Source organism: Xenia sp. Carnegie-2017, unplaced genomic scaffold (assembly GCF_021976095.1).
Source record: "Xenia sp. Carnegie-2017 unplaced genomic scaffold, XeniaSp_v1 HiC_scaffold_23, whole genome shotgun sequence".
Classification (NCBI taxonomy): Eukaryota; Metazoa; Cnidaria; class Anthozoa; order Malacalcyonacea; family Xeniidae; genus Xenia; species Xenia sp. Carnegie-2017.
Window position 1 is genome coordinate 6,339,057 of NW_025813486.1, and position 12,036 is coordinate 6,351,092.

Here is a 12,036-nt window from a genome sequence, read left to right on the forward strand (position 1 = left end):
AATGTTGGGAAAAGTAAATCTCACGCCTTGATAAGATAACATTACATTATATTCTGATAAATTAAATGAAGGAAAGCTGATATAGAGTTCTTATTGTAGAAACTATAAAGATTTGTTAAGATCATGTCCGATGTTTGGTTGTATCATTTAGGTATATTTCAAGCTGTTTCTGGTAATCAGAATTGATCCGTAAGATGGCAAAAGTTAAGTTTATTAAAAGCACAATTCAAAACGACTTCACACCAAGAATATAAAAATGTCCATTGCTGAATTAACTAATTAGTTTATAACTAGTTGATTGGCATAATTTAAACCCAAAAAGCCTCAAACGTGGTCGAACTAAATTAGTCAAAACTGTAAACTGAATAGATTTTTTTATAGAAATATACACCACCTCCATGTGGTCCAAAAGCTCTGTTTTTATAAACAATGTTATACTCAGTATCTCAAGATTACAAGTATCATGTAAGCTATGTTTCTGCGATGAACACTACATCGGGTTTCTTGCTTGGCAGCAAAATCGCGAATTATTTTGAGCTTTTCCTTTTAAATGTAAAGCCCTAATTATATATGCAAAATGCACTTCCGGTCACCCACTAGAGATACAAATTACTATAGAAATGTTTGGCGGATAACGTTTACAACCAAGGATTTTCGAATATTTAAGGCATTTGGCGACGTTTTACTTATCTCAAATATCTGTCATGGATAAATAAAGTTATTTAAATCTATGTGACATCAAAATTATTTCGATACCTGTAAAATATCGGCGTTCGTGTTCATTTGAAAATCGCTCGTGCAAGAATCGAATTTGCCTCATAGTTGTCAAGACAAGATAATGCGCAGCTCGCTTTCCAAGTTTAGAGGCAGTTATGATCTAGAATATGTTTCAATGCGCAAAAACTGTGGTAAGTACCTTTATTTTATCATTCTTTATAATCTAGAGATTGTCGTATGTTACTATTTCCGTGACTTTATGAGTCCGGGTATATTGGTGTAGGAACAAACAAATTTACTAAGCTTAGTTTATTCTTAGTTTTAATTTCTATTTTTATTTTATAAAGATAATATTATCACTACACCTTGCTATAGCATTTGGATATGGTATTCATCAGTACGTATGGTTGTTATTGTCATAACATGCAGGGGCGGATCTGGGGTATGTCAAATCATTCACGCGACTGATGTTTATAGTTCAAAAATTACTTATCAAATTTAATGATTACAATTTTTTGTGATCATTGAATTCCCGATGTATAATCGTATGAATTTCATTGTCAAAATTCTGTTTTATATCTGAAATCTTACGTAACTATCATGTTTTAGCATATCTGGAATTATATTAACTGACTGACTGATAAGCGGTGATGATTAATATTTTTTAACATGAGGTTATGTGATTATGCGATTTACAAAATGTTTTTGATTCAGAATCACGTAGTCTTAAACCTTAAAATAGTTGTACTTTCTATTGCAAATCACAGCAGTTTTTAAACAGTGATATAATTTTACAATGAGGTAATTGAATGTTTATTCATAACAATCCATGGTTGCTTTATAATACTAGTAAGTATCGTTTGTCCAATTATTGCATTCAAGACAATATGTAGTTTACAACCCACTTTTTTAATCTCTTAGATTAGTTTATTAACTTAACCTATTTCTTTAGTAAGCTTGCATTGTCAGTTAAATTATTTTTATTTAGTTTCTTAGAACATTTTCCATTTGCTGTTGTTAGCAAGTAAACTATAATGTTATACTTAAAATTTTAGGGTTATGTATAAATTAGGTATGATACATGCATGTAAAGAAGAGAATAAGTTACAAATGGTTGAGGAAGCATATAAGTTACCATGACTTGTGAATGAGAATTATCATTTTTTGGTTAAATGACATTGGCAACGAAAATTTTTTTTTCATACGTTTATCATAGATAGCTATGGAATACTTAATTTCGTGTTTTCGTGTCTCTTTTGAATTTTGCTTTTGAGAAAATTTGACATAAAGTTGAATCCTTATCCGCCATTTTGGAAAAAAAGGCTTATGCTAAATTATGCCAGAATACATTACTGACGTCATTGGCTGGTATCCACTGAATGACACAATATAAAATAATAGTATTATAATAATATATAGCACATTTGTTCACTGGAATTTTAAAACAAAGACAACAGTCGGCGGTTGTTAAGATTAACAAAAGTTGTGTAGTTTATCACGCTTATAAACTTTTCCAATATTTAGTCGTTATAAGACGTAGAAACGTTTATTTTAGCAGATTTTACAACTAGGCTTTGCCGACATACCAATTGTAAGCCCAGACAACAACAAGCGCGTTTTATACACTGCACATTTCGTGCAATAGTAAAAATATTTCATTTTCCCATATTACAAACCTGTGACCAACAAATGAGTTATACGTTTAATTTATTATTTGTATACATAAGAGTCTTTGAAAGGTTATGTAGTTTTATACAGGTGATAAGCTCTAAGCCGCGGTGTTTTGTTCTTGAGTGTAGAGTTTCGTTTATCCGTAATGTTTTACGTGCGTGTTTGCGTGCACAATGTACAAGTACACTTTTCGATTAACTTTATAACTTATGAATGAATACAAGTTTTGGGTGGATCACTCATACATTTTGCTTTTGCGCAGTTCGTGACAATCCTTTGACAATGATATGGCATCGCAATTGCAGATCATAACAAAGAACATCAAAGAGCGTCTGTCTAAGACTAAATTTACGGTCTTTCGTGATAACATGCGTATTTAAAATGTGTATAAAGTCCGTCTGGTGACGCGAAGCGTTTTTGTATGCTAGTATAAACACAAGCAGGAAATGGTCTTCCATGTTTCTTCCCCAAAATTTGAAAAATCCACCTAGAACATCTTTGGGATGCGACTAAGCGATACAGCTTGTGTATTCTCTCTAGATCCTCATCAGACAGGGGCCAGTTTTCTTCAAGATGCCGACACACGTCTATCTTTAACACACTTTCTGAGAGCATATTGTCCTAAACTCTTGGTGTGTTGTCAAGCAATTTACTCCTTGAGTTTCTGTTTGGCCTAGAAAAGCCTCATACTCATCGTATTCAAGCGCTTTTTCGTGGCAACAAAAACACTCGATTGCCTTTTTTGACAAAGTACAATGTCCACACTTACACCAACTAAGAGTTTGAAGGCGCCAAGCATTTGCTTTCTCAAATTCAGCATGTAATTCATCCTCCGACGAGGACAAGTCGCTCTGCTCACTCTCCTGTTCGGAACCACTTTCTTCACTAGTTTCGGCCTTCACTTCAGGTTCATATTGATAGGGCAGAACCTCACTCGGTTGATTTTCGTGTATGTCATCCATTACAGCAAAAAAATCCCGTAAAGTACGCTTTAAATGTGTTGTAACGCAGTCAATCACAAAGTATATTGTATTGTTGTTTTGACTGCTCACCAGCCAATGACGTCACTACCGCTCGAGATAATTTTTTCAAAATTTTATCCAAGATGGCGCAATTTATAAACTTTTGCTGCAAATATCTCAGAACAAAATATTTTGAGAAAAATTTTTCTATTTTAGTTGTTAGACATCACAAAGGTTCAAAAATATGCCATAAAATTTTCGTTGCCAATGTCCTTTAAAGTATTACTAAATTTGTAGTTCACCAGCACTTAGGGGAATTGGGTTGTAACATTAGGATATATGAAATAATCTAAAATAAATAGAGGACAGTTACATTTTATTATTTACTTTAGTTCATATCATAATGAAATGACCAAAAATACAGAAAAACTGGATTGCTGCTAATAAAGCTTTTAAGATGGTGTTGCAATGCCTAATGACGATGTGGCTGTAGTAATCTCTCAATAATGTTTTATAATGACCTGAACATCTATAACCTTTATAAAAATCAGCTTGAACCATTGCCAGTCCTAAACAAAGTTCTCTTGAAAGTTGCCTAATGATTGTGATATTGGGAAAATGACTTGCTGTCGGTGAAGTTTATTTTTAGATGTTTCTTTTGCCATGGAAACTGGCTGATTCTTTGGTCCATGTGAATGCAGACATTGGTGAGAGGTATTTTCTGTTTCTTCTGATTTTGAAGATGATAGCTTTAAATGTTTCTTTTCAAGATAATGGTTAGTTTATTGGGTGAATGAGTGTCTCAATTAAGCAAAATACTGATGGTTTGTTTGCTCTCTTAAAGAATGGTCATCCAAATTTGCCTAGTTGTGTTTGACTTTGTTGCATACATCAAGATGTATTCTATCAGAAAAATCTGGTATGAACGTGTCCTTTTTCTCAGAACAATTGTTTTAGCACTTTCTCACAAGCAGACCTTGTGAAACAGTTAAGAAATTTATTAATCATTCGTGTACAATAAAAATATAAACCCAGTACGTGTCTTCTCTGTAGATAAGCAACGTCTCTTCACAAGGAATTCTACAACTGGCACAACAAGAGAAAGACAATCTCAACGAAACAGTGTTGTCTTAGGCAAGCTTTTCTTACAATTCATTATTGCATGTTTGTTGTTACGTTTTCATTTACGTTCATTTCGTGTCGTTTGAAATGTTTTTTTTCTTCACAACCAAATGCAACACGTGATTGCTTTGCAGATGCACATGGCCTTTCATCGCACGAAACGACTTCGACAAGTTTTATGAACATAACACCTGCAGGAAGACGTTCTCAACCAAACATTAATGGTACTTTTTCTGCAGTATATAGTTTTTGAATAGCGTTGTTATTATGTATGCGTATTCAATTAGCAATTTGATGCGAGTTTTATTTGAATTTTCTTGTTAGCATGTAGTAAGGTTTATATTTTTAAGATATTACGTAGGTTATACATAAGTTATTCTATTATTTTCTTATCTATCTTGTAGGCTTCCAAAGATCAGTTCTTACCAAACTGGAAACATTAATTGATAAGCAAGAAGGAGCGTTGTCAATATTGCGTGCTCTGTTAAGCGTTACGAAAGGTGTAGACGAGCACGAAATTTTGGAAGATGTTGTACCCAATCCCTTAGATTCAGTTGAAGAACTTGAGGAGCTATCCTCTAGTCTTGATGAAGAAAAGTCCAGAAGAAAGTTGGTAAGTTTTGGAAAGTTAACCACCCATACGTATTTAGTAATATTTATTGGCACTGCCTATTTTTTATGCATGACTCTTTCAAGTGTTACGTAAAAAAATGTGTCAAAGGAAGGCATAGCCCTTCCCTTTTATCGGTTTGGAAACGTGAAAATGATTGTTTCATTTTCAATTACGTAACAAAATATTGCCTTTTTTTCTACCATTTGTGTTTGAAGCTTGAAAATATGCACGTTTGTCAAAGTCTGAAACTTAATTTTAATGACGATTTTCGTGACGTTAGGGGGTCAGATTATCTGTTTAAACTATATGAATCTAGCATCTTGTTTTTCGTGAGAGCATTGTCGTGTTCTGATTGATTTAAATACGTTACTATACTACAAACGGCTCTTAGGAGTGTGTCGTTTTATTTGTGCTGAAAAATTTTAACGAAGAAACTGGTCTTTCTAAAAGCTCTCACCATTCACTTTGGATGGTTTTGTTTTGCAATTCGAGATCAAAATGGTTATATATACATATGTCTAAATTGAACTTTTCCATATAATTTATCTTTTACTCTCTTTACTAGCTGCAGTTTTTGGTAGCACTGTGCGCAAACACCTGTGCAAACAGTGTTAGAAGAGTTATGACAAAGCTGGGAACAAATAATCTATGGTCCCAATATAGTTTAAAAGGCAGAAAGTCAAAGCGACCATTTCAACACCTTGCCCTCTGCAAAGTTATAACAAGTAAGCAAAATTAGACGATAATGATTGCTGCAGCAGTACCATGTTTTGTCTCTTTTTTCTCGTTCATGAATTGGAAAAACAGCCATTTATGTTGCTCCTGTTATAAGGAATATTGTTGCAAGTTTTAAAGCTAATACATTAGACTGTTTTGCATATGTCACTATAATGAATTGTTGTTTATCATTCATCTTACGAAAATGATTTAGTGTTTTATCTATGCAATTTATTTAAAGTATGTCTTTTCTGTTTCATTTCACTTGTTAGAAGCCAGCCTCAGAGCTCATAAAGGATGCAGCGAGGCCAACGTTGAAGAGCAAATTGCCGAATTTTTAAAATATGCTCCAGGAAGGCAAGGTGGTTCCAGATTTAAGGTAACATGTCATTATCATCATAGATTGCTGGGTAAAGTATTTCGATGCCATTTTTTCTTTGTTTGATTTTCTCAACTTAGACAGGGAAAACTCAACTTATTTTACTTCGTAATCTCATAGTTAGCATATTTGTATTTTCTTGTCTGTGTAAGTTGAGAAAAATACACAATACATTGGCATGTGCACTTAAAGAAAGTGAGCATGTGTCTTTCATTGTCCTTCAAATATAAGTAAAGCTAGGTATCAAAATAGCAAATAATGTGATAATAACAATGGAGTTCTTAAAAGAACTGTTTACAAAATAACCAAACAATTCAAAGGAACCGTTATTTACAGTTAGAAAGAGAAATGCACTGTTTCATTATATTAAAATAATGAATGGACAATGTATTGATTAATATTAGATTTGTGCAAGTTTTAAATTTTGTTAACTCAAACTGCATGATTAGATTTATTATATACAATTTGCTTAGCGTGATATTAAACAATTATTGAGTGAAATAGTATATGAATTAAGACTTATGAAGGCCAAGGTTTGTTCAATCTACCAACGCTGAGGCAGAGAGAACACATTTATGCCTTGATAATTCTTTATATTACGTGAAAACCCAATTCAATAATTGTTTTATTATTTATATAAAAAAGACAGTGTTGGTTAAATGTGAAAAAGGTGCCGTAACGATTAAAGTTTTGTTCATTTGTTTTGTTTCTCGTGCGTATGAGATGACGTTGTAGCGCGAGATAATTTCTTATATCTGACGTACGTACGTAGTGGCATTCATATAAGTGGATTTATTCCATTGCTTTTAAGTGAATAAAACTAAAAAATACTTTGGTCTATATGTTTGTATAAATTAAATTAAGAAAACATACATACAGCAGACGATTCAGTTTTCCATTTAAATGGCATCTTTTACAGACAAATAAGTCAATGTTGTTGTAGGTGGTAAGACATATAAAATGATATATAGACTACCATTTTCTAATAATCATATATGTTAATTTCTTGCAGGTCCGAAAAGGCAACTTATTGGAATCGGCTTAATTAGCATTTTTATAAATATGTATACATATTAAAACACTCACAGCAAAACAGATGAATTAAAAGTTGATTATATGGAAATCAAACTTTAGTTCGTATCATTGAAAAAGCTCTTTTTATGATTTCACAAATAATGCATCATTAATTGTATGTTAAATGAACGTCGGATAAACGTTGTATGAACGTCTGATAAACGTCTTATGAACATCGGATAAACGTTGTATGAACGTTGCATAAACGTTGGGTTTAGGTTGAAAATACGTTACATCCCAACGTTTATCCTAACGTTGCAACCACGCTCCTACGGGTTCACAAAAAAACGTTCACTCAACGTTGGTCTCCGATGTTGAGTGCACGTTCAACGAACGTTGGTACAACGTTGAGACAACGTGATTTTGCTAGCTGGGAAGTCCTCCGAGCAATGATCAAGGATGGGACAGTATATACTTCAATGACGTTAGAAAACACAAGGCATCTTTTGTCCATCAATCCGTCTACATCACATACTACAATCTCAAATAGAACATGTTGCTCTTTAAGCAATGCTTCCATCAGCTCAACTTTTATGTCCATAAACAAGTCCCTGTCCTATTGGAATATTATTGGACTATGGAACTATGGCAGTTCAAAACGTTACTATCCTGGGTATTATATCTAATAAGATACGATTCCCACTGGTCAATCCGCCAATCCTAAAGACAAGCGAACTATAAATTACATGTGCATTAATAATATGCTGGTAAGAATAATATTCTTATTAAAGTATTCACAACAGCAAAAATCCCCACAAATTCTTAAAGCCATAATCAATTATTTAAGTAAACTGAATTAGTAAGTTAACATAGTTTTTCTTCTTATGCAGATGAATAAAACCACGCCAACATTGAGCAGCCAGATAACGTGTGTCAGTGTAGGTAGTGATGAATGAACTACAGAGAACAAGAACAGTCTTTACACAAACTAAAATATATAAGAAGTAAGATAACTTTTGTCAGTGTAGGTGATGATGAATGAACAACAGAGAACAAGAACAGTCTTTACACTATGTAAAATATATAAGTAATAAGATAACGTGTGTCAGTGTAGGTAGTGATGAATGAACTACAGAGAACAAGAACAGTCTTTACACTATGTAAAATATATAAGAAATAAGATAACGTGTGTCAGTGTAGGTAGTGATAAATGAACAACAGAAAACAAGAACAGTTCTTACACCACTTAAAATATATAAGGTCGGGACAAAACAGTTGATATTCTAGAGCAGTTAAGGAGCAGTTAAGCTTTTTCGATCAATGTTTCATGTCATGAATTTAAAAATAAAATTTATGAGGTGCAAGTCTAATGCAAAACTTTGCTCTGATGGTGTCATACTCATAAGATGGCTTCCCAAATTCAATAACGTAGGCACCTTACAGATTTACTACTACTATGTAACCATTATTCATTTTTTCCATCTCACATTTGAAAAGGAGATTAAATGGTGGAAATGTACAAAAATCATATATTTCAGTTTTCAAAGCACCCACTGTCACACAGCTATGGTCAGGACGCCAGAATGCTCAACACATATAAATCTAACTGGGGCTACTTGCTTCATCTACAGGAATTTACTACGCTTACCAAAAATGATATTTTCTTTAACTATGACTAAATTTATTCCATTGATTGATGGTGTAAAATTTTTGGCCTCTCTTATAGGCATAATCAATAAAACCAACCACAGGTTTTAGTGAAACACAAAAAATTTTAAGAGGTGTTATTTAGTCAAAACATAGTCAAAATGCAGACTATCTCTTCATTGCGAATGAATTATCTAAAGAGTGAATATAAAATAAGGAACACAGACACACGTAAGGTGTTTTATTGTAAATATTGTTCGTGCTATGAAGCAAGTTGAGAAAGTAAACGCTTTAAATGTAGAAAAATTCGATTCTAATGAAACAAAATGACAAAAGTACAAAACTGTACACATGATACAGTGTTGCCAGATAAAATATCTAATTATTCATGTTCTCTGACGTCAAAAGTTCACAAAAATTACCAAAAGTTCACAAAAATTACCAAAAGTTCATGTATCTACATTTTTAAAGTCGGAATGTGTCGAAATGTGTCGGAATAGCTCGGAGATTGTTTGTGATTGTTGAGCATACTCATAACATGACCAGAAATCACCAAAAACGATAAATAATCGATCGAAATCCAGAACAGCTCTATCAAATCACATTAATTAGCAAATTGAATAAATTTAAAGAGCAAAAGTTACAATAAACAAATATGAAGAACGAAACGAGATCAGGCTTAAAGATATTTTCCCAGCCTAACCAATGAAGGAGAGCTCAACCTGTATAAACTATATTATGCTTTTGGGTAAATGCTTCATTCATCGATACTAGGATCACTTTCAAGCCTTAAGTAAACTGTTAAGAGTCTATGTACCGTTTTTAATTGCTGTCAGTCGAGTACTCGTTCTTCTCGTCAAGTGGGGTGAAAACTTTACGCAACCACCAGACAACTTAACACCATTTTTTACCTTTATCAATGCCGGAAAGTTGCAGTTTTCAATCGATTTTTGCTCTTGGTCTCGATTGAACTGACTGACGAAAACACTCTTTCCACATCGACATTTTCATGAGGTAAGCAAAGCAAACTTTGCATGAAGTCACACGAAAGATCAGACTTTGCATTTCCAATGCCATCGTAATCTTTGCAAAGCAACCCCAAAATTCTTATGGTTCCATACCATCACTGTCAAAGCGTAAGGTGACATGAGAAAGCATACGCCACTAGTCATCAAGTGCTTGTTGTTGCGACTCGGATATAATATTTGGAAAAGCCATGGCAAGAGGAGCAAGAAAAGAAAACTTTGCACAACTCACGCCTGGATCTAAAAACTTGAAGCATCTCAATGATCGGATCTCCTATTGGAAATTGACTCCTTATTTGAGAAGCAGCTTCAATGTAAAATTCTTGCACACACTTAAGAAAATGTTGCACGTCTGTTGGTCGTTGCTTGTACTCATCTTTTGTCAAACAAAGAGCAATCCGAGCTCCCATATACATTTTTGACAATGGCATGAAATTCACTTTACTGGCTGGATCGATGTCTTTCAATGGTAACCCTTTCTAGTAGGCTTCGTTTAAGTAGCAGCTTTCTCTGTAAATAACACTCAAACCATTGTGCAGTCAGTGGACAGAAGATTTCGAACTCTGGAACATAGCATTTAGCTCTGTGAACTTGGGAAGCACAAATCCATAAAGCTGATAAAGCTGACCATACGCAATTCAGCTTCCTGAAATTTCCATCTATTAGGCCGGAACGATGAGCAAACATGGAATTATTTCAATTCAGGGTAGGATTAACAAGAACTTGACTTTTTCCTTGTGATGCGTGGTTTTGCTATGTTTTTTTTAAGGCTGTTATAACTGCTGTGAGCTCTCTTTTAAAAGCACTGCAGTACGCTTTGCTCGGATTTTTGGCAACAGGGTGAAGCCAACCCTTGAACAAATGATCTTTTTCCCAAGCATGACGGTATGTTTGCCCGTATTTAACGGTTTGCTTGCTTGTTGGTCTAGTGTAGACAATCTACAGAATTAAGATTGTGATCATGAATTTCAACTATTCTTTTTGTATTAGATTGAGCTATATGTTGTCCTTTGTGAGTAAAATCGGCTGTATATTTTACCTTAGCTTTTTTAGGATTTGGAGCTTCACCTTTTTCATTATCATTTACGGATGAACAACCATCATCAGCATCGCTATCGCTTTCCAACATGTTCATAGCGACGTTGCTTTTTGATCCTTCGACATTTTTGTTAAATAAAAACTCAAAACAGGACAAAGTAGCGGGAAAAACACAGCAAATTAATTTTAGTTTAACATAATTTATGTAATATGCAAATAATTTAACTTTTGACATATTATTACTTATTACAAGAAGTAAACAATTTACTATTTTTATTACTGAATCATTCTACTTATTATTTTCTATCTTAAAGCAATGACAACACAAGGTTCATGAAATCCTACAGAGAATTTTGAAAAGTTCACAAAAAGCTCACAAATTTTTCATGTTCATGAAAAGTTCATGAAGAGATCAAAAAGTTCACAAATCTATGAACTTTGTTCACAATCTGGCAACACTGATATGATATGACCAAACGTACATTTGAGCCCGTGTTACAAAGTAAACATGGAAACATACTTCATAACAATGTCACGGTATAGAGAACAGGGTAGGGCCACTCCACTGAGTTTTTTCGTGCCACGCATATCTCATTACGCATGTGATTACAATATTGGCAGCCAGTAAATTGCATTTTATGACCAATAGAATTGACAATATGGCAAACGGCAGCCAGTAAACTAATTAAATATACAGCAGCCAATTGCACAGCGAAGTGGCCCTACTGTTGTATATTCCTTTACTGTAGATATGCTGACCAGAAGCAAACAAGAAAAAACTTATATAAACACTATTGAGTGCTTTACAACAAATAGCATTTTGTATAGACAACTGAAAATTAAGTGAAAGAGCTTATAGAGTTGTTTGCAACATGTTTAGGTCGGGTTGCGTTTGCCTAAGTATAAAGCTAATTTAAGATTGATAAAGAATTGAGATATTTTCAGTGTTTAAGATAGAAAAGCAGGAGCGAGTGTATTTAGATTTTTTGTTCATTTAACTATTAATTTAATGAACATCGTATCATCTTTAATGAACGGAAGATAGCTTAAACTCTCTATCGACGAAATTAGAAGTGGCAATCCAAATAGATTCAAATCAGACTCTGGTCACTGAAATAAGGAACTTCGAGG

General features: G+C 33.6%; 1 protein-coding gene and 2 long non-coding RNA genes across 3 annotated transcripts; all 3 read left to right on the forward strand.

The window, feature by feature from the left end:
* The first annotated feature begins 618 nt into the window (after positions 1-618).
* On the forward strand, positions 619-3,757 carry LOC124449746. Its single transcript, XR_006949565.1, has 3 exons — positions 619-908; positions 1,065-1,159; positions 3,743-3,757. It is a non-coding gene; the product is annotated as an uncharacterized LOC124449746 (long non-coding RNA).
* A 679-nt stretch (positions 3,758-4,436) lies between these two features.
* On the forward strand, positions 4,437-7,309 carry LOC124449685. The gene is made up of 6 exons (XM_047000649.1): positions 4,437-4,484; positions 4,607-4,696; positions 4,877-5,085; positions 5,651-5,810; positions 6,075-6,181; positions 7,194-7,309. The coding sequence occupies exons 2-6, from the start codon at positions 4,651-4,653 to the stop codon at positions 7,224-7,226; spliced, it is 555 nt and encodes a 184-aa protein (XP_046856605.1). The 5' UTR covers positions 4,437-4,484; positions 4,607-4,650; the 3' UTR covers positions 7,227-7,309.
* Positions 7,310-10,544: 3,235 nt separating this feature from the next.
* On the forward strand, positions 10,545-11,132 carry LOC124449712. The gene is made up of 3 exons (XR_006949525.1): positions 10,545-10,573; positions 10,679-10,752; positions 10,912-11,132. It is a non-coding gene; the product is annotated as an uncharacterized LOC124449712 (long non-coding RNA).
* Positions 11,133-12,036: the final 904 nt, after the last annotated feature.